This window comes from Akanthomyces muscarius, chromosome 1, assembly GCF_028009165.1.
Source record: "Akanthomyces muscarius strain Ve6 chromosome 1, whole genome shotgun sequence".
In the NCBI taxonomy this organism is placed as follows: Eukaryota; Fungi; Ascomycota; class Sordariomycetes; order Hypocreales; family Cordycipitaceae; genus Akanthomyces; species Akanthomyces muscarius.
Window position 1 is genome coordinate 7,128,890 of NC_079241.1, and position 26,555 is coordinate 7,155,444.

The 26,555-nt window shown below is 50.7% G+C and overlaps 7 protein-coding genes across 9 annotated transcripts; 3 read left to right on the plus strand and 4 right to left on the minus strand.

The window, feature by feature from the left end:
• Nucleotides 1-319: 319 nt before the first annotated feature.
• On the plus strand, nt 320-850 carry LMH87_007428 (uncharacterized protein; the record flags this gene model as incomplete). The annotated part of the gene is made up of 1 exon (XM_056192515.1): nt 320-850. One exon carries the CDS (start codon nt 320-322, stop codon nt 848-850), a length of 531 nt encoding a protein of 176 aa, XP_056060728.1.
• Nucleotides 851-1,117: 267 nt separating this feature from the next.
• LMH87_007429 (uncharacterized protein) lies at nt 1,118-6,834 on the minus strand (the record flags this gene model as incomplete). The annotated part of the gene is made up of 24 exons (XM_056192516.1): nt 1,118-1,275; nt 1,339-1,826; nt 1,893-2,053; nt 2,106-2,283; nt 2,346-2,468; nt 2,528-2,577; nt 2,636-2,762; nt 2,849-3,008; nt 3,067-3,088; nt 3,157-3,486; nt 3,546-3,563; nt 3,618-3,757; nt 3,815-3,846; nt 3,914-4,677; nt 4,736-4,797; nt 4,874-5,196; nt 5,245-5,499; nt 5,562-5,686; nt 5,738-5,830; nt 5,903-5,972; nt 6,028-6,048; nt 6,114-6,372; nt 6,442-6,624; nt 6,678-6,834. The coding sequence occupies 24 exons, from the start codon at nt 6,832-6,834 to the stop codon at nt 1,118-1,120; spliced, it is 4,299 nt and encodes a 1,432-aa protein (XP_056060729.1).
• A 5,047-nt stretch (nt 6,835-11,881) lies between these two features.
• On the minus strand, nt 11,882-12,751 carry LMH87_007430 (uncharacterized protein; the record flags this gene model as incomplete). Its single annotated transcript, XM_056192517.1, has 5 exons — nt 11,882-11,936; nt 11,992-12,239; nt 12,297-12,491; nt 12,586-12,635; nt 12,709-12,751. The coding sequence occupies 5 exons, from the start codon at nt 12,749-12,751 to the stop codon at nt 11,882-11,884; spliced, it is 591 nt and encodes a 196-aa protein (XP_056060730.1).
• A 1,313-nt stretch (nt 12,752-14,064) lies between these two features.
• LMH87_007431 (uncharacterized protein) lies at nt 14,065-18,625 on the plus strand (the record flags this gene model as incomplete). The annotated part of the gene is made up of 2 exons (XM_056192519.1): nt 14,065-16,040; nt 16,096-18,625. The coding sequence occupies 2 exons, from the start codon at nt 14,065-14,067 to the stop codon at nt 18,623-18,625; spliced, it is 4,506 nt and encodes a 1,501-aa protein (XP_056060731.1).
• A 308-nt stretch (nt 18,626-18,933) lies between these two features.
• Nucleotides 18,934-21,404, minus strand: LMH87_007432 (uncharacterized protein; the record flags this gene model as incomplete). Of its 2 annotated transcripts, XM_056192521.1 has the most annotated exons (9): nt 18,934-19,519; nt 19,584-19,710; nt 19,763-19,872; nt 19,931-20,187; nt 20,274-20,416; nt 20,578-20,581; nt 20,820-20,853; nt 20,913-21,289; nt 21,348-21,404. In XM_056192521.1, the coding sequence occupies 9 exons, from the start codon at nt 21,402-21,404 to the stop codon at nt 18,934-18,936; spliced, it is 1,695 nt and encodes a 564-aa protein (XP_056060733.1). The 2 variants fall into 2 exon arrangements, with proteins under 2 accessions (XP_056060733.1, XP_056060732.1); XM_056192520.1 differs by having other exon boundaries at nt 20,274-20,476; nt 20,573-20,853.
• Nucleotides 21,405-22,104: 700 nt separating this feature from the next.
• On the plus strand, nt 22,105-23,566 carry LMH87_007433 (uncharacterized protein; the record flags this gene model as incomplete). Its single annotated transcript, XM_056192522.1, has 2 exons — nt 22,105-22,362; nt 22,433-23,566. 2 exons carry the CDS (start codon nt 22,105-22,107, stop codon nt 23,564-23,566), a joined length of 1,392 nt encoding a protein of 463 aa, XP_056060734.1.
• Nucleotides 23,567-23,986: 420 nt separating this feature from the next.
• On the minus strand, nt 23,987-26,533 carry LMH87_007434 (uncharacterized protein; the record flags this gene model as incomplete). Of its 2 annotated transcripts, none has more annotated exons than XM_056192523.1 (1): nt 23,987-26,533. In XM_056192523.1, the coding sequence occupies one exon, from the start codon at nt 26,531-26,533 to the stop codon at nt 23,987-23,989; it is 2,547 nt and encodes an 848-aa protein (XP_056060736.1). The 2 variants fall into 2 exon arrangements, with proteins under 2 accessions (XP_056060736.1, XP_056060735.1); XM_056192524.1 differs by having other exon boundaries at nt 23,987-25,021.
• Between the last annotated feature and the right edge of the window lie 22 nt (nt 26,534-26,555).

The window sequence follows — 26,555 nt, forward strand, 5'->3', positions numbered from 1 at the left end:
GCGACGTGGTGCGATGTGGTGTGATGTGGTGTGGTGGAGCGATGAAGTGCTGGGGTGATGAGTAGGTGGGATGATGGAGTGATTGAGTGATGTCGACGAGAGGACTGCTCTACTCTGCAGCCGTCCGTCACTGCTCTATACATAAGAACAGAGAAGCCCTAAATTCCCCATAGTCGCGTATGCCTTGTACATGCGAACTGCTTCAAGCAAATACGCAACTTTAAGCTTCTGCATTCTCTACAATTGCAAACTAGCCACACCCTCAGCACTTTGACAGCCTGAAAATATATCTCTTAATTCTTGCGATAAAATACACGCCATGGCTCTCTTCCACCCGAGCACGCAGCGCTTTGACAACTTGGGCGGACATCTGGACCTGGACCATCACTGGCCCTGGAGTGCTTGGCATTCCTATGGAGCGCAGCCCAAGTTTGACATTCGCGAGACGGAAGACGCTTATGAGCTTTCTGGGGAGCTTCCGGGCATGAAAAAGGACGACATTAGCATCACCTTCAAGGAGCCGCACACTTTGCAGATTGATGGCAGATTCCAGCAGACCTTTACATCAGGCAACACTGACCAGCAGCAGCCGCCGGCGCCCGAAAGCTCAGATGACAAGTCTAGTGCTTCGAAATTTGCGGAAAACGCGGCGACGGAGAATCGCAACGCGGGCGCCAAGAAACTCAAGTACTGGCTGCGAGAGCGCAGAACTGGCGAGTTCTCGCGGGTTTTTAATTTGCCGGCCAATCTTGACAAGCACCATCTCTCGGCGACTGTGGATGACGGTGTTCTCAACATCATTGTCCCCAAGTCAAAGGGCTTCAAGACGCAGAAGATCTCTATTAGCTAGACAAAATACCACGAAAAAGTAGCTACAAATTATTTTCAGACTCCAGGTTGTATTTTGTTCTGTTCTAGTTCTCTTTCCCACCATTCTGTGCACATCAATGCCGATGACTCATTTCACGACCACTGTAAATTGACATTCAGTTCTCGGAGCCCATATCATGAAAGAAAATGATTCTCATTCGTTTTGTAATGTAGTGCAGCAACTAAAGCTAAAATATGTCGGGGACACTGCGACGGCTCGGCGCATGGAGAGAGCAGCCTTAGAAAGCTATTTCGACATGGTGGTGTTTGTGTACTGGTCTTCTGGCTCTGTCGCGTTGCTTGAGAGCCTCAAGCCGCCAGTGCGGTTGCTGCAGTTGACAAAGTAGTCTACAGACACAAGACAGCCATTGCCGAAGTGTTTAGAGCCACACATGCGGCAATCTCCTGACTTGCGAATGTCCTGGTAAGCCTGCCACATTTCGTCACCTGTGATTTTGCAGTTTTTACCATTTCGATCCGTACCGCGGATTTGGACGGAGCAACCATATCCATCCAAGTTGCCGTAGCAGTTGCCACGGTACACAAGCGCCTCTCTGTTGGACTCGTAGATGTTGTCACCGCGTTTCATTTCGTTTACGGCCTTATCGCAGAACTTGACCGGAGTTGTAGAACATAGGCTCTCTCCTTTGCAGTCATAATACGGGCTAGACGTTGGAGGAGGAGGCGGTGGCTCGGTGGTTGGATCAGGCACAGACTGGCCCTTGGGGCAGAGGTTTAGCCAGGCAGCAAAAGATCCATCAGCGGGGTTGAAGGCGACGTAGTCGGGATACCCCGACCGCGTCAATTCTGCCCACTTCACGTTGGAACCAGTTGTACCAACACCGTCGGCAATCTGCCCAAACTCGAGCCACGGCGGCTGGTTCGGGTAGTTGTTGAGCCAGGCGAAGACTGCACCATCTCTGGCCCTTGTCCAGACGTAGTCTGCTTTACCATCGCTTGAAAGAGGAGTTGTAAGTTTGAGCACTAGAACCAGTACTTGGATTCGGGGACAGTAGACTTACTGGTTGATATCCTGGAAGCTAATCTCCTCTGGTCGCTGGAAAATGCCAGACGCATCCGCTGCTGGTACAGGGTGCCAATAGGGACCAGCTGCAGTTTTTGAGTATCCATTGAGGTAAATGGTTGTCCCTCCATTTGGATGCATGTAGATGTAATCAACACGCTTGAGACGTCAGCGAAGGCTTTGGGACTGTTCTGGTGTCATCTACACTTACGCCATCGCCGTCAATATCGGCGAACCGTACATTGGCGCCAGGGCCGAGGCCAGATGCGATGGACCCAATCGATCTGAATCGCCAACCATACTCATTTGTTTTGTCCTCGCCCTCATTCAGGTAAACAGTCAGCTCCCCGGTTTGGGGATGTACAACAAGGTAGTCGTCAACACCGTCCCTGTTCTATGGTCAGCAAACAAAGCCTTTGGTTGGAGAGCCCGTCCGAGACTATTGCCCTACCCATCGATATCACCAAATTGCACCTGCGCTGCTGGGGCCGCTCCGGGTGCTGACGGCTTGTAGTCATTTCTAGGAATCCAGTGATAGCCTAGCGGTACTGAGGGGTCCGCGCCATAATTGAGACTGCGTAAAAGTATATTTAGTAAAGTTCAAGGGGTTATGCTTCCGCTGCCGTGACTTACTAGACGTATGGTGCGCCGGAGTCGGGATCGAGCCAAATATAGCAGTCCGGCTATAAAATCTAGTGTCAAATCATATTTAAAGGCAAGAAAGTTGCCCGGGCTGCTTACTGCATCTGAGTAGAATTTCGCGAAGCGAACGCTCTCTGTAAGCATTCTCGTGTCCCCGCCACCTTGGTTATACCACACTGATAGACCCCCATTGGAGTCGACGTGTATGTAGTCGTCCTTTCCATCCCTAATTAAAGCCATGTCAGTACGATTCGAACTGACATAGTTGCATCCCGAGAGCGCTGTCTCGGGTTTATGTTAGGGTTGACGTACCCATCCATATCGGCAAGTCGAATCGTGCTGACGTTCTTGAAAACACCATATGCGATGGATTTTGGCGGGCCCTGGTACATCCAATGTGGAATACCTTCCTTTTGCGTTGGCTGGTTTAGGTAACCAGTCAAGCCGGCATCATCATCAAATATCAGGTAGTCTAAGATTCAGATCAGTATCAGCAGCGCTAGATATAAGCTGCGCGACGAACTACTCACCGTCACGGCCGTCGCCGTTGATCTATATCACAAATTTGTTAGTGGACCATCTTTTTCCATATACACTTCGAAAAGACGAGAGAAACTCACATCGGCAAATACAAGATTTGTGATGTCAGGAGCAGCTCCAGTTGCAATGCCGCCTTGATCCAGCCACAGAACATCTTGACCGCCAACCGTGCCAATATTCAGGAATAGTCTCAAAGAGCCACCCTCACCGATGTAGACATAGTCCGCTCTTCCATCACCATTCATGTCCGCGAATCGCAACGTTTTCAGGTTAGCATGCGGTACTCCATTTGCAACTTGCGCTCCCTCCCCGTACCATCTCCAACCATTGGCCCATGTATTGTCTGGTCCAAAGTTCCACCAGATCTTCGCCCCGCCTGTATTTGGATCGACCACCATATAATCTGCCATCTAAGAATCAGCTGTTAACAATGATCAATTCCAAAGACTACTTTGCGTGCCGAACTTACCCCATCACCGTTCATGTCCTACATTATATTGTCAGCTGATTTTAGTGACTTGATAGCCTGGAATGAACCTACCGCAATATAAATTCTATCTGCGGGCCCTCTACCATCACCGATTACGCCATCATTGTTTGATCCAGCGGGCGTCCACGGATTAGGTAAGTTGTTAATCCAGCACCTGATTTGTCCGGTTGTGGGATGAATCCAAAGATAGTCTTGAGAAAGGCTACATCAGTAAACAAAATTCGGCTCCAAGTATCCGAATAACTCACCTGCTTTACCGTCACCATTCATATCATGCAGTCTATTTGCACGCATCAGCCTCGACGTTCAACTCTGAGAGTCCACCAACTGCGGTAATACGAGCGTACCTGACGTATCTGGGGTCTAGCCCTAGCCCCTGTGCGAGATTACCTGCTTCCTTCCAGTTCTGATGAAACATCCAGTCACCATTTTTGCCGACCCACCGCCCAATTTGGCCAAGCTCGTGAAACTCCGGCCTGCCTGTGCAGCTCGTGTTTGGCTTCTCAGGTGCCATGCGATAGACGGCCTGAATATGTTCTGGGGAGGCAACTTGAACTGGACTCTGACCTAAATCAGGAGGAGGAATGTTTTTATCGATCCCACCGTTTGCCTCCAATCCGTTTCCACGATTTGGACCTTCCCCCTGAGGTTTTGTAATCCATTTCTTCGGAATTTGGCTGATGAAGTCATACCAGTAGTCGCCGAAAACCTTGTAACCCTCACGCGAAGGATGAAGACAGTCGCCTAGCCAGCTCGTCTGAAAAGTGGTAAAGTCCGCTGCAATAACGTGCTTACCAGCATATCGCCTAGTCTTGACGACTCCAGGGATTAATGCCTGATAGCTCTTGATTCTATCGCCCTGGTCTGGTAAACAAGAGTTGATGATCATTGCAACGAGGACAGTCGCATCAGGACATTCGTCGACAATATAGTCGATTAGTTTCCCGAGACGCTCGGCTGCGCCACTAGGATCGTTCCCTTCTTGAGAGGTCGCAGAGCTCGGATTCATATCGTTTGTGCCAGCGTGAAGCAAAATAATATTTGGACGCTGCTTCAAAGATGGACCAATGTGATCTGAAATGTACTTTATCGTCTTGCCAGACCAAGCCGCCTAGAATGTATGAACTTGCCTGCCAGCGGCCAAAATGAGCATTTTAAGCACGACTTACAAAATAACCATCCGTCATAGTTCCGTCGGATGTCTCTGTCCCAGCGAAAACAACCTTATCCTCTTGAAATACCTTTCAGTTAGAGAAAGTGAAAATTTGAAGAAGAAAAATGCAAAGAATTGGGCGTTGTATTCTTACCAGACAGGTCATCACGGAGTTTGAGCCTGTAACCGTCCTCACCAGCGTTGTGATCGGCCAAGAAACCAACCGTGATAGAGTCACCAATGCCCAGGATGCGCAGTTCTGTGCCGGGGCTCACACTATTGCCCTTTTCAGTATTTTGGTAGCGCAGAATGCTTCTACCCTCAACTGAGGAAGGCAAGGGGCATGAATCAATGGTTTCAATCTCCGGAATGGACGGGAATCCATGTGTCTGTAGGTTCCGGTCCACCATGTGGTATATGATCAGGTTGGAGATAAGCTGATGAAGTAGAATTTGGGGATGGAATACTCGACCATATCTGCCAGAAGTTAGCAGGAGGGCCAATACGTGCAGTGCAATGCCTTACCCATCTGGTAAAAGATTTGGAACTTGGACGTTGAAGCTGGACGACGCCAACGCCGCGTTTTTCGCCGCCACGAATGAACCAGTATTTGCCTCTTCCTGGGTGAATTTCGCCTGTTCGTCCATCATAAGGGTTATTTGGGCGAGAATTTCCTGATCTCCGTCAAAGGTTCCTTTAAGCGGATCATCATTGCTTCGCTTCCAGGGTGAGAGACCTAAAACGTCCCACGAGTTGAGTTCATAAAACATGAGTCCTTTTCTGTTTCTGGTTAGCGATACTAACATAGACCTTTAGTGAACAAATGAATTGTAATAGCTAACCGCGTATTGCTGACTGTAGTTGCCTCGTCGACGCCTTTCTCGCAAAAGCGGCCACCCCATCTACCAGTATACTGATCGTAGTTCACAAAAGTAACACTTGGACCAGCTCTTTTTACAGCATCTGCCTGCAGGAGAAGTTAGAAGAGGGACGGAGTATAAGGATGACTGTCACAAACTAATTTGGAGTTCATGGCATCCACCAGGCTATTCATAGCCCGGCGGTTAGCAGAGGTTAGGTATTGGTGTCCGTGAAATAAATTGTATAGTTTCTGTTTTTTTTTGAGCGCAACAAGTTAGCATTTTAAATATATACACAATTCTGCGCAGCTGCAAGTACTCACGTAGTACCAAGTTGCCCATGAAACCTTGTCGCAGTCCGAGCTCATATCCTCGGCGAAAAACTTGGCATAGCTAAACCAATTTCAGTATAATAGCAGTTAGACTACAATCCTTAGCCTTCACGTACCCTGTGTAGTATATCACGCCGCTATTCACCGCTTCTCGATTATTGCCTGCACGGATAACTCATGTGATGGGTGATTGTTCACTAACTCTGATGCCAGTTTTGCTTTCGCGGCATTGATGAGGGTATCCAAGTCTTTGCTGAACTCGCCACTGTCGATGATTGATTGTGTGCGGTCAAGTTGTTCCTCACAAGTGAGACCCAGCAAATCCCAGTCGTAATCTTTCGCCCAAGCGAAGTTCCGGTCAAGTGCGAGAAGCTTGGCAACCGCCACCTGGTCTTTATTTAAGACCGCCCACTGAAAAATACATTTATTCAAAATCTTCACCAATTCAGCATCGTTACCACCTTAATAAATGGGTTCGGTTAGGAGTCTTGAACAGTAGCATCTTCACGTTACGGAGGTGCGGTGCTTACCAGCCGACAACAGGATAACTTGTTGATTGGAATCAATCCGAGGGATCTGTGTCTCCAAAATGTCCTTCGTTACCGCTCCAGAACAGGACTCGAACTGAAATTTTCGCTTGGATGAATCGCCCAGCCTCCCGTCAGTATTGAGTAAATACGGATACGCACTATCATAGCGACGACAGGCCCAATCTTCATGAACGTCAGTACAAAGTGTGAAACCCTATTGAACTGGATGAACAAACCGCTTTGAGGGTCCAAAGCATTTAAAATGCTCCCAAGGTGGCTGCCCGCACCAATACCCGCTGAATACGAGTCGCCGACGGCGGCCAGTCTTGTAATGAAAGATAAATCTGATTCGTCAAAGTCTTCATCTCGCGCCCAAATGGGCCTCGAGAGCATTGAAGAGTTTCGTTGAATGCTTCCATGTGAGGGGAAGGACGTTGCACATTCCACCAGTGCTGCAGTGGCGAGACTGCATAGTAGTAACTTGCTCATATTTTCATAAGGTTATCGAGGCGGTGCATGAGACCAGAAATCCAAGCAACAGTGAAGAACGCAGATATCGAAATATAGCATCAGCTGGACGAATATACGGCAGGCGAAGTCGTGTCCACGCAAGTATGGTTTTGTACAAGTGTTCCAGGCCGTCCAGCCAGCTTGGGCCGGAATACCAAGTTGGGAACCTGCCGGAGCAGGTCATTTTGGAACGGCGAGGCTCTCTAGCATACACTCTAATTGAAACGCTCTCCTGCATTACTACTGCCACATATCTCCAACGGTGTGCCTCGCTCGCTAAGGCTAGCTGATCCACATGATGCAGGCAAGTCATTCCAGTGGGCCACTTCCGGCGGGAAGCCGACTGAGTGGTTGCGGGCGCTCTTCGTGATATACAATATGCAGTGCGTCGTTCATTCCGTCCAATCGGGAAGGTCGTACAAGCGCTTGTAGCAACTCAAGCTTGATTCGTATTCCGCCACGAACTGGCTGCAGATTAAGATTAAAATATGCATATGCTCACAGCAAGCCACCAAGAAGGCCGTGCTGGACAGCTTGCAGTTTGCGCGAATTATTCACCCAACCAGCCAATACACGAGTATTGCAGTGTAATTGCGCAGCCCCCATTTTGCGCGAATTATCCACCCAACCGGCTAATATACACTATTGTAGAGTGATTTTGGGGCCCTTATTTTGGTTTGTATATGTCGGTGAATAGGTAGCGGCCTCTTTCACCGCAATTGGTCTACAGAGTAACATTTCTTTTCAGCAGACGAGGCTCAGCTACGTAGTTGGCATTCTGCAGTCTCACATTATGAAGCATGTAGGTCATGAGTCAGGCCTCACATGTCACCATGCCCTTCAATCACTTATGGATCATACTATGCGCTGTGTAAATGGTGGTCATCATTTAAATTAAGGAAGTCGAGGCTCTCTCGTGCAGGTTGGACAGGGGACTGGCTCCGGTCGGCAATCTCCCAAAAGAGTGCTGCTTTTCACCAGTTCATGGCTACTGTGGATTCTAGCACATATCATATTGATGGCGTTTCATCAATCGTACTCGTGGATTAAAATATCATTGGCTCTTGGGCCAGACTATGGGTCAAGGTGCAGCGCGCCGTACATATTATGTGCCTCGAGCGCAATCTGATGGGTCACATGCCCAATTGTTCTCCCTGAACAACCTAGCCGAGTTTCAGCTTTCGTTTATTTGCTGTGGAATTAGGCTCTGTAGAAAAAAGGGAGGAGCTATTAGCTAATAGCTCCGGTCTTCTGCATCTGCTTGTAGGCCCATTAAGGCTGGGAAATGAACGGACAATACTTGTGGTAGGCGATGTAGATACGAGGGGCGAGCTATGTCTACCACAATTCTCTCATCAAATTTTCTAGACTGATACTGTCTTTTTACGTCTTGAACTAGAGCTTACGCTTTATCATTTTATTCCAACCAACGGGATAGCTGGGGTAAAAGTCAAGCTCCGTTATCAACAATGTTTCTTAATCAGTCCTTGCGTTTCAGTTGTCTGCTACTCCTAGTTGGGTGGTTTCTCAGCTCGCTCCTGAACGCTTTTGATTTGGACACTGAAAAGCCACCGAAAGGAAAGTTGGGTATGTCTTTGGACTACCAATTTGCGAATAAAGGCACGGTTCCAACTGCGGCGAGGAGAGGTGCCTACGTGTGGTCCACACATCTCATGTTTAACGGGAATGTGCAATCGATACGGGACGGGCAACTAATCAAGCTGCTATGGGATGCCTGGGCCGAAGTTGTGGATGACGCGAAACAATATGAGTTTGGCCCCAAATGGTGGCCAGGGGCAATAACGATTCTCGCTTTCGGCAACGAAATTATTATATCTTCGTCACAGAAAGGCCCTTCATTCACTTATACATACAGTCTTACGCCTGTGAAAGAACTTCTTGCTCTTTGCTCGGCAGTCTGGCAACAAGGCGCGGCTGGCAGAGAGGAAAAGCAACATCATCGTCAGGGCTCATGTGGTGAGATCATGACTGCACATCAGTACTATCTTTCTCGTCAAAACCAACAAGAACCTCCTCTCCAAACGCAAAATGCACGTACAGTTAGTATTTTACATAACTCAAAGACGAAAGATACCCGTTTGATGCCGCCATGCGGAACGGATCAGCCGGTAAGTAACCTGTCCTTTCAACTGCGCGGCAAGTATCTGAGTGGCTAACAAGTCACCAGGACGCTTGGGGCTGCGATGAATTTGTGAGGCTAAACAATCTTAATTATTTAAACCTTGGGATACCTGAAGAAGACTACGATTTAGGGTCATTGGCCGGGGGATTATCTGCTGGATACCCTAAACGGATTTCCATCTGCCACGTGTGGTGAATCAAGGGAGGGAGGTATCACGACCGGTCAGCGCAAGCAAAAGCAAGTAAAACTGGTGTATTCGTAACATGGGTCATACCTTGCCATCATCCTGCGATTGATAGAAAGCAGCGCTGAAACCACATTCTTTACTGCTATTATTTGAGAGATTTGGGTGTGCTAGTTCTATTGTATATACTTATATATTCTTAAGCTTCTATTATATCATTTGTAGTTATCGTATAAATAACCAATTCATTTTTTTTATTTTAACAATAAATATGTGTTGTTTTGTAGGAAAACAATTTATCACCAAGGTATCTAAATATTCCATAATAATATTATGTAAAAGAAGTAGTTTTCATTATCCATCATAAGATGTGTGACTTATGCAGTCTTTACAATGCTTGTCAATAGCTATGCGAATGTGATAACGCGTACCAAGCGCAAGCAGGTCCTCCCGTGCTCTTAGGCTCCAGTCCTCCTCCGCCAAGTCAAGGCGCAAGGCAAAGCTCTCAAACTTGGGTGTGTAGAGAGCAAGATTTTCCCACCAGCTATGGAGAATGCGTAACTGATCAGTATCCCGCCATTCCAGTTCCTCATGCCAGTCAAATTCGTCTGAAATAGTAAGGTGTTGAAGTGACGCCGGCAAGAAGTTATGCAACTCCGTGAGGTTATCGTTCGGCGAAAATCCTATTAGAAACTGCTGCGTGGCTTCTAGATGAGAAAGCTTGTCAAAGTGATTGAGGACTTTTAGCGACCCTTTGACTTGCACAAAAGGACAGTCTTGGTAATCAATTTTGGCGACTCCTCTTAGTTTCAAGCTTCTCAAGGTGTGACGAACTTGGCTCAGGCCTAAGCCTAGTTGATCCAAGTCGATAGTGGATGTATTGAGAGCATGTTTTCTCATGGGCTCATAAAGCCATCTCCATGTAAGAAATTGGAGGTTCTTGGTTCTCGACAGGATTTGCCCGAGGTAGCCCTCTCGCAAAATGTCCAGGTCAAGCGACACAAGACTCTCAAGATCAGGCGGCGACGCCGCAGGCCATGAGAAGTTGACAGGATTATCGATTTCAACGGTAATTGATCGAAGTGCTGGAAAGTAAAATAGGGGTAGCACATCCTCGGTATTCTGGATCATTGAACTGCGAAATCGGTCGTACCGAGGCTGGAAATGAACATGACGTAAACGATCAAAAGCGGGCATATGGGAGTCCAAGCTGCGCCGTAAAGTATGGCCGAGGAATAACCCCAGTAGGTGAGTTTCCCTTGCAAAGTTATGGTCCAATTGTAGATGAGTGAGGTTGGGAAGCATCGATATCAGCAGCGTAACGAAGGCATCCATCGTGCCGCACCTCAACGCTTGTGTCCACTGGTCGCCGAACGGCAGATGTAGTTTCGTGATAGATGCAACCAAATCTTCAAATGCATCGTTTTGAGTGGCAACTTTTGGCTCTTGCTGCACGATAAACGATTCAATTTTTCTGTTCATTATAAGCTTTTGAACTTGGCCAGCAAGCTCGGGCCGCCGCCGAATTGCTCGCAGAAGTGGCAACATGGGCAGCTTTTCAGGCGCTACCCATGTTAGCTGGATGCTGGAGTAGAGTCTGGTCTCGGCAATGCTGCGTATGCCATGACTGACGAGACATAAAGTGTAAAGATCCCTTTTCGGAAGCCACTCTAAAATGAGGTGAATAATGTCTTCCGACAGACAATGCATTGTGAGGTGCATACTGAAGCAACATGCAGATGCAGAACAGAGAAAGGGAGCCCATGAGACTCGGCTGGTCTTTAAGCTACTCCGCCCAGGGGGTTACGTTAGCGTCAGTGTGCCCTAGCTTGCGGCGCTTTAAAAATGCAGCCTCCGTGTGCTCTTGCTTCTGCCCCGACTTCAATCCCGGTAGTTAGGCTGGAGAACCGTTGCATAATAACTACGTTAACGAGCTTGGCAGCTACATCAACCCCCGTTTCGGCCCGCCCCAGGGAGGAGACCACAACCGATTTTGCCCTGAACCCGTTGCCAACGCAATGCATGAAAGGTGAGGCAGCCCGCGAGTAATCTGGACAATCACGTCAATGAACCCAAGTACGGGCGCACGACCCATATCTATTTTTTTTATATTTGGGCAAGAAACTGTCACATTTCTCGGTAGGAGCATTGTAAGTAGCCTACGTTGGTAATCCTGGTGCCTTAAGTGATAGTATTAGATTGCGTGCTTGATTTTCAATACTACCACCGTTTACATAATAGCTTATTGGATATTTTGCATCTGGCGAGCGGACGCCCGATTTCCATTGCAAAATACATGCGAGCGATTGACGGGGTGTCGTCTTGCTAGCGATGGGGTATTAACGCACGTATATGGTCCAGTATAACTTGTACTCTATCTACCTTGCATAACCTTCCACAGGCGTTGGCAATGCCAAGTTAATTCTCTTGAGAATATCAACTCTAATTCCGCAACGCTGAAATTCGACTACGTGAAGTAAAAATCTCCATTTCAACTCCTGACAGTTGAAACAATAAATTGCGAATAGTACGGCGTGCGTACTATTGGTACCCGCAACATAGCAACCTTCACTGCCTGCGTGAGTGATTAAACATCTAAACTGCTACGCAACGTATTTTCCCATGACGCAAATCGCGGAAAAGAGGAGATACAGCCAACTGGCAAGGTTAGCCAAAGCCATTCATAAATATTCTTTTCTGATGTGAAACTTGCCATTCGATACGTGTGAGAGCCAGAGTAACCTTGACCGATTGTAGTAGTTCCTGTAGCTGCACTGGATCGAGCCCACGACTTAATCTGCTTTGCAGGTCGAGCTGCGCAACATCCTTCGCAACAAAAGTGTAGCTCAGAAGAAATAAAATATTGTAAACGGTTCGTGCGCTGCCGACTGTGACGCTCCAGCCTCTTCGGTCGGGTATGTAAGCGAGATCGTGAAGACCGCAGCAGAATGAAGCAAACGACTGCACATTGTAAACATGACCAGAGACAACCAAGGCAGGTTCCGAGGCAAAACATACCAAGACCCCGTTCACCAACAAAGATGGGCTGAGCATTCTGTTAGCCTGCCAGATGGCTGTAGTGAGATTTAAGAGGCATATATTCGTTGATGCGAATTGAAGATTGTGGTAGAGACTGCTGAGGAATCTAGCAGCGGGCTGCTGGCAGTAGGTGTTGCTGCTCTCCATCATCTTCGCGTAGAAGCCGTTGGGAGTCTTGCGATTATGTAACATGTGGTCGAAGATGATATCAGTCGCAGCCACATACTTCGGGGCGGTCGGATATCACTGGTACACGTCACGGACATACCACTCTCTTATAAGAGTAGCACGCGACAAACCTAGCCTCGCACATGCGCTCTAAGTCGGGTTATGAGAAGACGAAAACGAGAAACCTAAGCTAAGATGAAAAGGGCATGGCCGTAGAACTCACTGATTCTTGCCACCTGCGTCGATTCAGCACCGTATTCTCTCATATACTCGACTATAAGAAGGGCGAATGATTTCTCGGTCCTGAGTAGTTTCCGATAATGCGGTTATGCCGGGAATCGGTGGAACTGGCGAGCTTGGCGGCCACGACTTAACTAGGCCCCTAGGGTCCCGGTCGGTTGCGGGGTTCTTTAACTTCGCGAATAAGGGGCCACCTTATAAGGAAGAGTCTGGTACGGGTCTCCACTTGTACCGCCTTGAAAAAACGAAATACAGCTTGATGCCCACTCCCCAGTTTCTTTCCTTGGGCGTTGAGACTTTGTACTGGGCCGGGTCAAATGTAGCATAGACTAGTGACCACTGTGGCACTGACAGCCTCCTTTGTTTTTCTCAAAAGTTCTACTGTGGCTGAAAATGGTACTTCTAGGTTTTACGCGGAGTGACGGCTACGCGGAACGACTAATACGCGGAGCGACTAATACGCGGAGTGATGGCCTACGCGGAATGATGCTCCAAGTTTCAAACATGATTTGAGTAAAACAGACAGAGTATTGCATTGTGCTCCGAGATGTACTAGTTTCATCAAGTTTCTGACTTGCCTGGCTAATTTGGGTACCTGAATAGTCTCAGTCTTCCCCAAGTGGTTGTGCAGGGCCGGCCCAACAATACGCTGCGGTTCGGAGAACGAGAACAAGCCGAGCTGATTTCCTCGTCTGACATAGATACTATTTGCGTTCTGCAGGGAAGGCCTGCTCGCCACGGTCGGTTGCTTCCCGAAATGTAGGCGCCAGAGGCCTAACCTTGGCGCGCAGCGGACGACATTGTAAGTTTACTGGCCATTGTTTCGGTGCATACACATGCCCGTGACAGGGCAGCCACGGGCCTAATTGGGAGCTCGAACTGGCCCAGGTTTTGGAACATCGAGATTAAGTCACGACAAAGGATCTCATTCTCCATATCTTCTATGTTTGTCCATTGGCGTTGAGCTTTCGTCCGTGCAAGGAAACCGGTCTCCTTTCCGGCACACAGTCTTCTTTAAAATGAGACCCCCATGTATCGTGGGAGACGGACTGTCTCGGGGCCCGAAAGCTTGTCGGGTTCGGGGAATTGACCGCGCGGGCGTCTTCAAGTACCGCGTCCATCCACTCTCGGTACAACGGGTTAAAAGTGTCCCCGTTGATAGTCACAGCACCTTCCTTAATTTACACCTGCTGTTTCCTGAATATGTTAACCATAATCTATTTCATAATTCTCACAGTCGACTTCATTTGAACAACACTCAACAGAACTGATTTGTTTCGGCGCAATCAAGACAGGACGAAAGCGTCGAGGCTGAACAAAACCTTGTCTTGCTTCAACCATGGCTGCCACTTACGCTACAAATAAGGGCGCTCCCAGCTCAGTTCACGGCAGCCACGAGACCGTCTTCGGTGTCGAATTTCCTCTCACTTCCGAGAAGCCTGAAAACATCGCTCCATCATCTCCCGGTCCCAAGACGAACGCAAAAGACGAACAGACAAGCTCGAATGATGATGAGGAGGAAATCAGGGAGATGGAGCGCCGACACTCCATCGTGCGTGACCTCGCTCGTCAATACACAAACACCTCGAATCACGTTCAGGAGAGTCATGCAAATCTCTCGGCTGCCAATGACAAGGAATCACCTTTGAACCCGCACAGCGATAACTTTAATGCCAGAGCCTGGGCCAAGGCCTTGAGCAACACGATGAAGGAGCATGGGAGTGGGTTCCGTCAAAGTGGCATCTGCTTCCAGGACCTGCATGTCTTTGGTTACGGTGCTGAGACGGATTATCAAAAGGACGTTGGCAACGTATGGCTCGAGGTCCCCAGTCTGGCCCGCAACCTCTTCTCGCCCAACCGCGGTAAGCGCAGGATCGATATCCTTCGCGGTTTCGACGGCGTCGTCAACGCGGGTGAGATGCTTGTTGTTCTTGGCCCTCCTGGTGCCGGGTGCTCAACCTTCTTAAAGTCCTTGTCCGGTGAGACCAACGGTATTTATGTCGACGACGGCGCGTATTTGAACTATCATGGTATCCCCGCGCACGAGATGCACAAGCACCATAAAGGAGAGGCCATCTACACTGCCGAAGTCGACGTTCACTTCCCCATGCTCTCCGTTGGTGACACGCTCACCTTTGCTGCTCGGGCCCGCTGCCCGCAGAACCTGCCGGCTGGTATCAACCACAATCAATACAGCGACCATTTGCGCGATGTTGTCATGGCAATGTACGGTATCAGCCATACTGTCAATACCCAGGTCGGCGACAACTACATTCGTGGTGTTTCTGGAGGTGAGAGAAAGCGAGTCACCATTGCCGAGGCCACGCTCTCAAACGCTCCCTTTCAATGTTGGGATAACTCAACCCGTGGCCTGGATTCTGCCAACGCCATTGAGTTCTGCAGGACCTTGCGATTGCAGTCCGAGCTCTTCGGCCAGACCTGCGCCGTCTCAATCTATCAAGCCCCCCAGACGGCATATGAAATGTTCGACAAGGCCCTGGTCATTTATGAAGGACGACAGATCTTTTTCGGTCCCACCAACGAGGCAAAAAGTTATTTCATCAATCTCGGTTTCGAGTGTCCTGACCGTCAAACCACACCCGACTTCCTGACCTCGATGACAGCCCACTCTGAGCGTGTCATCCGCCCCGGCTGGGAGAACAAGGCCCCCCGTACACCTGACGAGTTCGCCTCCCGGTGGAAGGAGAGCCGCGAGTATCAGCTCGTGCAAGCCGAAATCGAGAACTACAAGAGTCTCTATCCCATCAATGGCTCCAGTGCCGATGCATTCCGCGAGAACAAGAAGTCGGCTCAGGCCAAGGGCCAGCGCCTCAAGTCGCCCTTCACGCTCTCGTACATACAGCAAGTCCAGCTGTGCTTGTGGCGAGGCTGGAAGCGTCTCAAGGGATCTCCCGGGGTGACAATCTTTTCTCTAATCGCCAATACTTGTACTGCCCTCATTGCTTCCTCGCTCTTCTACAACATGAAACCATCGACTGCGGACTTTTTTAAGCGCGGCGCGGTTCTGTTTCTTGCTGTCCTGTCCAACGCCTTTGCATCTGCCCTGGAAATCTTGACTCAATACTCACAACGCCCTATTGTTGAGAAGCATGCTCGTTACGCCTTCTACCATGCCTCTGCCGAAGCGTTCTCGTCTATATTGGTCGATATGCCGTATAAGATCTGCAACAGTATTCTGTTTAATGTCACTCTCTACTTCATGACAAACTTGAACAGGGATGCCGGAGCTTTCTTTTTCTATCTCTTGGTTTCGTTCCTCATGGTTTTGGCCATGTCTGGTATTTTCCGATCGATGTACTTGCTACCTCACCACTAGTTACCTCTGAAATTTCGACTAACCATGCTCTAGTGCTTCGCTCTCTCGGACGCTCTCCCAGGCTATGGTTCCAGCTTCACTTCTCATCCTCGCACTGGTAATCTTTTCCGGCTTCGTCATTCCCACTGATTATATGCTCGGTTGGTGCCGCTGGATCAATTACCTCGATCCCGTCGCCTACGCGTTCGAGGCATTGATGGTCAATGAGTTCCACAATCGCAACTTCACTTGCAACGGATTCGTACCTAGCCCAGCCATCTCCGGTTACGAAGATGTGAGCTCTGCCAATCGAGCCTGCGACACTGTGGGCAGCGTTCCAGGACAAAACTTTGTGAGTGGTGATGCCTTCATCAACTCCAAATACAAGTACTATCGCTCCCACAAGTGGCGGAACGTGGCCATCATCATTGCAATGGTCATATTCAACCACATCGTCTACATTGTCGCCACTGAGTACATATCCGCCAAAAAGTCCAAGGGCGAAGTTCTCGTCTTCCGCCGTGGTAAAATGCCCGCTGTCTCCAAGGGCAAGGGCGACTTCGAAGCTGCCTCTTCCGGTTCCATCACCGCCGTCAACAAGCTCAACAATGATAATGAAAAGGTCAACATCCAGGGTTCTACCAGCGTCTTCCACTGGAACAATGTCTGCTACGACATCAAGATCAAGGGCGAACCAAGACGAATTCTCGACAATATCGATGGCTGGGTCAAGCCAGGAACTCTCACTGCCCTCATGGGCGTGTCAGGTGCTGGTAAGACTACTTTGCTGGATTGTCTCGCAGACCGCATTTCAATGGGCGTCATCACTGGCGAGATGCTCGTCGACGGAAAGATTCGTGATGACTCCTTCCAGCGCAAAACGGGATATGTGCAGCAACAGGATCTGCACCTGGAGACTAGCACCGTTCGTGAGGCCTTGACTTTCAGCGCCCTACTCCGGCAACCTGCGACAACCCCGCGCGCTGAGAAGATTGCTTATGTTGATGAAGTTATAAAGCTGCTAGATATGCAAGAGTATGCCGACGCCGTTGTCGGTGTCCTTGGCGAGGGTCTCAACGTTGAGCAGCGTAAGCGTCTCACCATCGGTGTTGAGCTCGCAGCTAAGCCACCTCTACTCCTTTTCGTTGACGAACCCACTTCTGGTCTTGACTCACAGACATCCTGGGCTATTCTTGACCTCCTCGAGAAGCTGTCAAAATCCGGGCAGTCTATCTTGTGTACGATACATCAACCGTCCGCCATGCTGTTCCAGCGCTTCGACCGACTGCTCTTCCTAGCTAAGGGGGGACGAACCATCTACTTTGGAGACATTGGCAAGAACTCGGAAAAGTTGACTAGCTATTTTGAGAGGAACGGATCTGATTCTTGCCCCAACGGCGAGAACCCTGCAGAATGGATGCTGGAGGTCATTGGCGCCGCCCCTGGCGTGCACACTGAGATCGACTGGCACCAGGTTTGGCGCGAGAGCCCCGAATACCAGGATGTCCAGGCTGAGCTTCAGCGTCTCAAGGCTGATGGTGTTGGTTCCGATTCTGCTCTACACGAAAACGACCTTGAATCTTATCGCGAGTTCGCAGCTTCCTTCTGGGATCAGCTGCGCGTTGCCACTGAGCGTGTCTTCCAGCAGTACTGGCGCACACCGTCCTACATCTACTCCAAAGCTGCTCTGTGTATTCAGGTTGCTCTCTTCATCGGCTTAGTCTTCCTCAACGCACCGCTATCAATTCAAGGCTTGCAGAACCAGATGTTCGCCATATTCCAGATCCTTACAGTCTTCGGCCAGCTAGTTCAACAGCAGATGCCTCATTTCGTCCTCCAGCGGTCCTTGTACGAGGTCCGAGAACGTCCATCCAAGACATACAGTTGGAAAGTATTCATGCTCTCGCAGATCATTGCCGAGATTCCATGGAACACTCTCATGTCGGTTCTGATGTTTGTCTGCGTGTACTATCCGGTTGGTTTCCAGAAGAATGCGGCGGTTGCTGATCAGACTGCTGAACGCGGTGCCCTGATGTGGCTTCTTTTCTGGCAGTTCCTCATCTTTACATGCACCTTTGCCCACGCTTGTATTGCCATCACGGATACTGCCGAGGCCGGCGGAAATTTGGCCAATGTTGTATTCATGCTCTGCCTGTTCTTCTGCGGTGTTCTGGCCTCGCCTGATAATATGCCCGGTTTCTGGATCTGGATGTACCGCGTCTCGCCTTTTACATATCTAGTCTCTGCCATTTTGTCGACTGGCCTGGCCAATACAGAGGTAACGTGCGCTGCCAACGAGTACGTCAAGTTTGATCCGCCCAACGGCTCGACCTGCAATGACTTCCTAAAAGACTACGTCGATAAAGCTGGTGGTTACTTGCTGAACCCGGATGCAACTTCCAAGTGCAACTTCTGCACTATCAAAGACACCAATGTGTATTTGAAGGCCCTGAGCTCGAGCTACACCCACCGATGGAGGGATTTTGGTATTGGCATGGTATATATCGTTGTCAACATTGCCGGTGCTCTTGTCCTCTACTGGCTGGTTCGCATGCCCAAAAACAAGAACAAGAAGAAGCAGTAAACTGTCCACACCTTGCTTGTAGGCTTTCTTTCTTTTAACCTTTCTTTTCGGTCTTTTAACCTTTCTTTTCGGGAGATGGAATATGGGAAACATTACTTTATAGACTTGTTTTACTATTTACTATAGAGGACCGTTGGCTGCTAGTTCTAGGTTTGTACAAAAGTCATTTTGTATCTAATTAGTCAGTAGAAAGAGCTATTTAGTTAATATCTTGCGGAAAAGGTCATGTGGATCTGAGTGTTTGCCACTAACTGTGTCTTTAAAACGTGCGATCCGGCCACCACGCCTAGTCTTATGCTCGACACTACTCAATTGAGTCGAGCGGCAGTAAACTGACGATTCAAGCAACTCTCTGTCTCTAGATATGCCTTGCCGGCTTCTTCTCGGGCCATGTCATTCACCCACCTGCCGTTTGGGTGAAATTTGCCATTCTCTGCAAATTTGGAAACTAGAAAGTACCACGCGAGCGCATTGCCAACGGTACCAACCTCGTCGCTCACACTCGTCCTCGCGGCATGTGACATTATCTCATGCAGCTCCTCGGAGGCGAAAAGATCCATCAGATGGCCTGCAACAGCATTCCAGTCGCCCGGCTGTACAAGGTAGCCAGTTATACCGTCTGTGACCTGCAGCGGGATGCCGCCGGCAGTAGTAGCGATGACGGGACAGCCTGCGTGGAGTGCCTCTGACACTTTGACCTCGAAGCCCTCTCTGATGGAGAGCTGTAGCACGACATGTGCATTGCTGAGGAGAACATTGAGCAGCTGGTCATTGTGATCTAGTCGCATAACGCTAATGTCGTTTTGTAGATGCGGGTATTTGGTCTCGATCCGGGCCATGGTCTGGTCATAGACTATACCGCCGTCGGGATCGTCGACAGAGCCATTACCACAGCTTCATTTTAACAATGTTGTCAGCCGTGTCTGAGAGTCTACTAAACGCACACATGCCAACTTACATGACGAGCTGAGGAGGGTCAAGAAGCCCCGCATTCGTGTAACGACGGCGAAACTCGGCGTAGGCATCGATGACGGATGGTATCCCTTTGGCTGGATCAAAGCGCGCGATTTGGATAATGTATTTTCCTCAATAGCGTTAGTACATTCAAAGTATGCAGTGTGGCATTCAAGGACTTACGATCAGGCCAATCTAGCTCAGTCATGCGCTGCCCGTGACATTGAGTGTTGTAATTGTGCATGTAGTATCCAGTATCCCATTGGTCTATGTCTTTATTCAAGCCATCCAACCTTTTGTCATGTTTAGCCCTCGTCGCTAAATTGCATAAGCAATGTGGCAGACACTTACCAGTCACTACTAGCGGGTAGATATGCAACCTTTTCTGGAGGTACTGTTTCTGGCACGAAACAGGGTATCGGATGGCTGATGAAAATGTCTGCCTTTTTGACATGGCTCCAGATGAAATTCCAGACATCGGCCTGAGGAGTACCGGGTTTTGAGACGAGATCGCTGCGAATCTGAATGTGTGAGCGAAAGAGGACTGGCCGGGGAACTGTGGCATCCTTGATGATAGGGATCAGGCCGATCATCTGGGGGTCGTCAATCTGCGATGCACAAGTCAGCCAAGTTGCTCGGCATGGGCTGTAATGCAATACATAGATGCAATATATAGTGATGCGATTTCACTTACGATTATAATATTGGCACCACCGTCTTCCGGTGAGCGAAGCGGTCCGCCCTCGTTGAGCCAGTACCGCTGGGCATTGTCGGTGATCCATTCTATTACTGCAGCCTTGTCCTCTGCAGTAACGTGCTGGTCGGGCTCGGCGACACCTTGGAGAATATTGTGAATATTTTTGGTGATGCGAAAGACACTTGGTCGCGGCTTGGGAACTGTACTCATAATCAGTCGTCGTGGTTGCTGTGGCTCATAAAAAAAGTGGAATAAAAAGTAGGGCAAATGCTAGAGACAGGTGGGTAAATACTAACCGTACCACGCTATATCCAGACCGAGAAGTTCAGAAAAGCGAAGGAGCGCGTGTCGCATGAGTGCAACCCCTCCTCCCTGTGGTGTGGCACTGAAGAATGCGACCTTGGTTTTTCTGCCTCGCAGCTTCTCTGCATAGAACGAAAGCGTCTCCCAGGATCTCTGCGAACAGGTCCCCTCGTAATCCTGTAAAGTGTTGAGACAAATCCTGCCAGTCGCACTGGCTTGCACCGCGCTGTGCCAGCCAACCCGAAGTATTGGTGTCATGGAAGGGCCGAAATTGCTGTGTTTTGAAAGTTAGCAAAGACGGAATAGGCCCAACCGGCGAAGAAAAAGACTCACGCGATGCATCGGCGGGCCATCGAATCGGCCTGTTCATCAATGTGCTTTGCTGCCCACAAGCGTTTGTGGCTCTCAGTATGGACAGGCAAAACGATTGGAACAGTGTCGAGCTCGAGCCAGAGGCGCGAACAGAGAGAAGGGGTGATCTTGACGAGATTACTGGGAATTCCGGCACCAATCAGCTTGACCCTGTTGCTGCGCTCATGCAACTGAAGAAATTCGATGACATGGTCGGTAATGGCATCTCCAATGTTCTCATGGTCCGGTCGGATGTACTCATTATGGCAGTCCAAGAGGTACATATTGTCTCGAATTCCGATAGCGATCTCGGCATCGTGATGCTCGTTAATTTTCGCGGATATGCCAATGTAAATCACCTAGTAGCCAGTTAAATCAGCAAGTGCACTTACAGGAGGCTAGCGATAGTGGACGGACAGTGAGGCCAAGCGCGCGCGGCCTTTCTTTTGCGGGAGCGAGACTCTGATCCATCATTGATTTTTATAAAGGCTTTGTTGGGAGCTAGAAATCGACGCGTGTATTGCATAAATAGTTTTACTACAAAATCGATCCAAATGTACAATACAAAACTTATTGCACGTGCTGCCTGTCATGGTGGTGCCAGAAACACGCCACTTTCAGTGGAAGCTGTGGCATGTTGTCTCTTTCCTCTTTTTATTTGATGTAATAAGACTCTATTTCTCTTATCTGTCTACGTGTCTCATGTTTTTCATTTTGCTCTTTCTATAATAAATACAGCGGAGGTATCGGCGTCTTTCTTTATAATTTAGTATGTCGGTGCCTGCTAACCTTCGTACGTGGAGATGACGTAATCGTCGTGTCGCTGTTCGCGGCGGCGCTGCTCTGCCAGACAAGCTCAGGCGCAGCAGCGGGCAGCAACATTGGCATCTCCCGCTGTACATGTACATCCCCCACATTGACCAGCTCGCCATTCGACATTTGTCCTAGTCCATCTCTGGACGACTTGCCGTTTCTTTCTTTCGCCTGATCCGATACAATTCTCTGCGCACGATTCGAGTTTAATGGCCACTGCTTGTCCTCTCCCACCCCCCGCCACGCCCCAGCTCTAATATCCGAGCTGACCTCGACTCCGCCTCGTCCGGCTCGCGCCGAAAGCTCTCGACTCTTATCCCCCACTCCAAGATACAAATATCAATAGACCGCCCGCCCAACCATGGCTTCGACAGACTCGGACCGCGAGCAGGACAACTTCTCCAGCGTCTCGTGGAGTGAGCATGCCGACGGCGCCGCCGCCATGCCGCCACAGCAAACGGGCGATTCGGAAGTTGGTGCTCCGCCATCGTCAGGCAAGGTTGCGCTGCCGCACGATGCCGCGGGCGACGGCCATGTTCTCGACTGCACAGTCGGAACTCCCATCAAGGAGAATGACGGCAGCAAGGATGCCTTTGTGTCCTACCTGATAACTACTCACGTACGTTGCCCGGCGGAGGCTGCCCAGCCACATTGCGCATGGGACAACATGCTAACACGCCATCCACCAGTCTACCTTTCCCTCATTTCAGAGAGAAGACACCAACGTTAGACGGCGGTTCACCGACTTTGTGTTTCTCTACAAGCAGCTTATGCGCGACTTCCCGGCCACCGCGGTCCCGCCGCTCCCCGACAAGCAACGAATGGAATATGTTCGCGGCGACAGATTCGGAAGCGACTTTACGTCCCGCCGCTCACACTCGCTGCAACGGTTCCTCGTGCGGTTATCGCTGCACCCGGTGCTGCGCCGCGCCCCCATCCTGCACAACTTCCTCGAGAGCCCCGACTGGAACGCCACGGTGCGCAGCAAGACGACGCGGTCGAGCATCCAGAGCGACCCCAACGGCTCCAGCGGCGTGTTTGACAACTTTGCAGACACCTTTATCAACGCCTTCACCAAGGTGCACCGTCCTGACAAGCGCTTCGTCGAAGTCAAGGACCGCAGCGACAAGCTGGACGAGGATCTGAACCACATTGAAAAGGTCGTGGCCCGCGTCGTCCGCCGCGAGTCGGATCTGGAAGCCGACATGCGCGATCTCGCGGAGCAGTTTCAGAAGCTCATCACCCTGGAGCCCGGCGTCGAGCCCTCCGCGCACGCCTTTGCCGTGTCCATCGAGGACATGGCCTCCAACCTGCGCACGCTCAAGGACATTACCGACCAGGACTACCTCGGCTCGCTGCGCGACCTGCAGGCCTACTCCTTTGCGCTCAAGAACCTGCTGCGCGCGCGCGAGCAGAAGCAGCTCGACTTTGAGCAGCTCACCGAGTACCTCAACAAGTCGACGACAGAGCGCGACCAGCTGCAGTCGGGCCACGCGTCCTCGGGCGCCGGCGGCTTCTTCCGCGCCAAGCTCGAGGACGTGCGCGGCGTCGACCACGAGCAGGCCCGCCGCGAGCGCACCCGCAAGCTCGAGCTGCGCGTCGAGGAGCTTACCCACGAGGTCGAGAATGCGCGCCACACGAGCGACCTCTTTGACGACGAGGTTGTCCGCGAGACGGCCGACTTTGAGCGCATCAAGCGCATCGAGATGAAGAGCCAGCTGGCCGGGCTGGCCGACGCGCACGTCGCGTTCTACGGCTCGGTCATGGAGACGTGGGAGACGTATATACAGGAAATGGACAAGGAGGGCCTCGTGAATGCGTGAGGGGGGAAATCGTGAGATGCCTATATCGTCTCGACTTGTATATATCATCAACGTGCAGTGATTTTCTTCAACGGCCTATGTCCACCGGTTTTTTTTCCTTTTCTCTTTTTAGGCGTTTTATTAGCAAAATCAGCACTCTTAAGATTAAGCCAACTCTAATCATTCACAAAAAAAAATAAACGTCACGTTTCATGTATAAGGAGGTATGTATTTGCGTCGTGTGATAGATGTGCTTCCGACTTACTGCAAACCTCGCCTCTCCACGCACGCCTTTTCGCATTCACCTTTTCCCTCATGATGAGAGATGCAAAACCCAATGGCAATTACAAATGCAAAGAATGTACATCCAAGAAAGAACCCGCAACCCGAAAAAAAACAAGGATAGAAATTTTCATCTATAGGAAAATGCAAAAGTTCGCTTTACTTGGTCAGAGCGCGTCCCTGAGCCGTCTTTTCATCAACGTCCTCATCATCGCTCTCATCGCCAATGACATGCTGCTCCTCGTCTTCGGGTAAACGTTCCACGCCCGCGAGGCGCTCGGCTGAACGATCCCTGTACGCGTCGTACTCGTCCGCGTCCGACTCGTCCTCCGAGGTGCCGTCCGCAAACGCATCGTAGAGCTCACCGCCGCGGGTGCGACGGCCGGGTTTCCCAGAGACGAGGCCCTTCTCCACGCCGTCGCCGGTGGCGCCGCCGCGTCCGTCCTCTTCATCAAGCAGCTCAAACTCGTAGTTGTTACGCGAGTCGTTGCGCAGACGGCGACGACGAGCAATGTAGAAGAAGATGCCGAGGCCGATGCCAAAGGCGCCAATGAGGCCGGCGGCGCCGTAGATCCATACCTGCGCCTTTTTGGAGGCGCCAAAGGACGGGAGCCACGAGATCCAGTTGGATGACGGGCTGCTGTCGGCGGGTTCCTGGTCCACGGGCGTGCTGGCCGGCGTCTCGGTGGTGGTGGGCGTTTCGCCGCTGCCCGCGGGCTTAGTAGGCCGGTTGACGTGATCATCGGGCAGCTCCTCGGTGTGGGTGTGCTCGGGCGTCGCCACGGGGGTAATGGATGTCGTGGCGGCTGGCATGCTGATGGTTTCGACCTTGTCGTGGTCCAGATCATCATTCTCGGTGGGTAGAGGCAAGAGAGTGGCCTTGTCGGCGTCAATGGCCTCACCCCAGAGCTTGAGGTGCCAGTCGACAAACTTGCCGCTGTGCTCGTTGACGTTGCTGTCCTTGACAACAACAGTCCACTTTCCGACGCCCTTTTCACCCCAGTGCGCGACGCTCATAAAAGTCCAGTCCACGTAGCCGGTGCCATGACTGTCCATCTTTCGGGTCGTGGCAATGTGGCTGACGACGTTATCGGGGCTGATGAGGTCTACGCTGAGATCGCCGCGGCGGGTGTGGTCGACATTCATCGTGACAGTGACATGCTCTAGACGAGCAAGATTGGCTTCCTTGAGCATGTCTTCCGTAACCTCAAAGGTGGAAGTGAGACCTTCATCGCCCTGGGGAATATCCGTCTTGACGTGGATCCAGGGAGAAAAGTACCAGGTCTGGGGCTTGACCTTGTCCCAAGTCTTGGACATCTGAACAATGCTATAGCTATCGATTTTTCCATAGCCAAATGTGTGCGAAAAGTGCTTGCCAATGGCGGTCTTTTGCCAGTCCGCATTGGGATCATCGACCTTGACGGCGGTCTCGAGGGCGAGATATTGAAGATCTCTCCAGGTGAGGTCAGGTCGAACTTCCATGACGAGAGCAAAGATGCCAGCAGCCAGAGGAGCGGCGGCAGATGTTCCTCCGTGGGAAACAGTGCACTTGTTGGTGCCTACGTCGGTCGTGTGGATGGAGTCGCCGCTGCCACTGCTATATGTTACAACGAGTTGGGCAGAGCAATGCTCCGAGTAGTATGGGTGGTTGCCTTCGCGGTCGACGGCGCCGACTGTAATGCTATAAATGGAGTTGGTGTAGCCATCAAAGTTGCAATTGTCTTCCGAAGCGGCACCATTGCCAGAAGCAAAGACATAAATCGTTCCAAGACCGGCACGGCCCTTTTGGATGCCCTTGAGCATTGCGCGGCGGATCAAGACGCCAGGAGCTTCCATGGAGCGACCATCATCGGGCGGGCCCCAGGAGCAAGAGTAGATTTGGTTTTCTTGGTACTTGTAAATCATGGCCTCGGCTTCATCCATGTCGCTGATGGGCTTGCTGAGAATGCGAATGCCAGCAACCTTGGCGTCGTAGGCAACACCAACACCGCAGACATCGTTCTTGACAGCGCCAACTTCGCCAGCGCATCTGGTTCCGTGGCCGTCTTCGGGCAGCTTTGGCGACGGTTCGGGACCGTTGTCGTTGAAGTCCCAGGATCCCTCGGCGAAATAGTTATCCTTGAGATCCAGGCTGTGCATGTCGAGACCGTCGTCGACAATGGCGACAGTGGCGTTCTTGCCGGTGACACCCTCAACCCAAGCGCCGGTCACGTTGACATCGTGGCCTAGCTGTATTGGGTTAAAGAGATGCCATTGACCGGGGAATGTAGGGTCGTTGATGGAGAGGAGCTGCATGACGTTTTTCTGCTTGCTGAGCGCTTCAGGTTTGGGCTTCACGTCGCGACGAGCGCCGGCCAGGGGTGGCGGCGGAATACGTTTCTGCAGCATGGTTCGGGGCTGCTGTTTTCTAGCCAGACGAACAGTGTCGATGATGTCGTCGGAGCCATCGCGCTTCCGTCTGCGTCGGTCGAGGAGCTGTCGCTTGACAACGTCGTGGTCGTATTTAGGGGAGCGGAAGATGTAGTGATGGTCGAGATCGCCCAAGGGGCCCTCGTGTCGCAGACCAAGACGGTCGGCGACATGACCGGGCTCAACGCCTTCATCCAGATGAAGGACGTAATAGTCATTATTGTCGTAGTCGCGAGAGACCTGCGCAGTCGATACGGCGGCGAGGCCGACGAGGCCGAGAAGCGTCGCAACCTTCATCACGGCGAATGCTGTCTAGCAG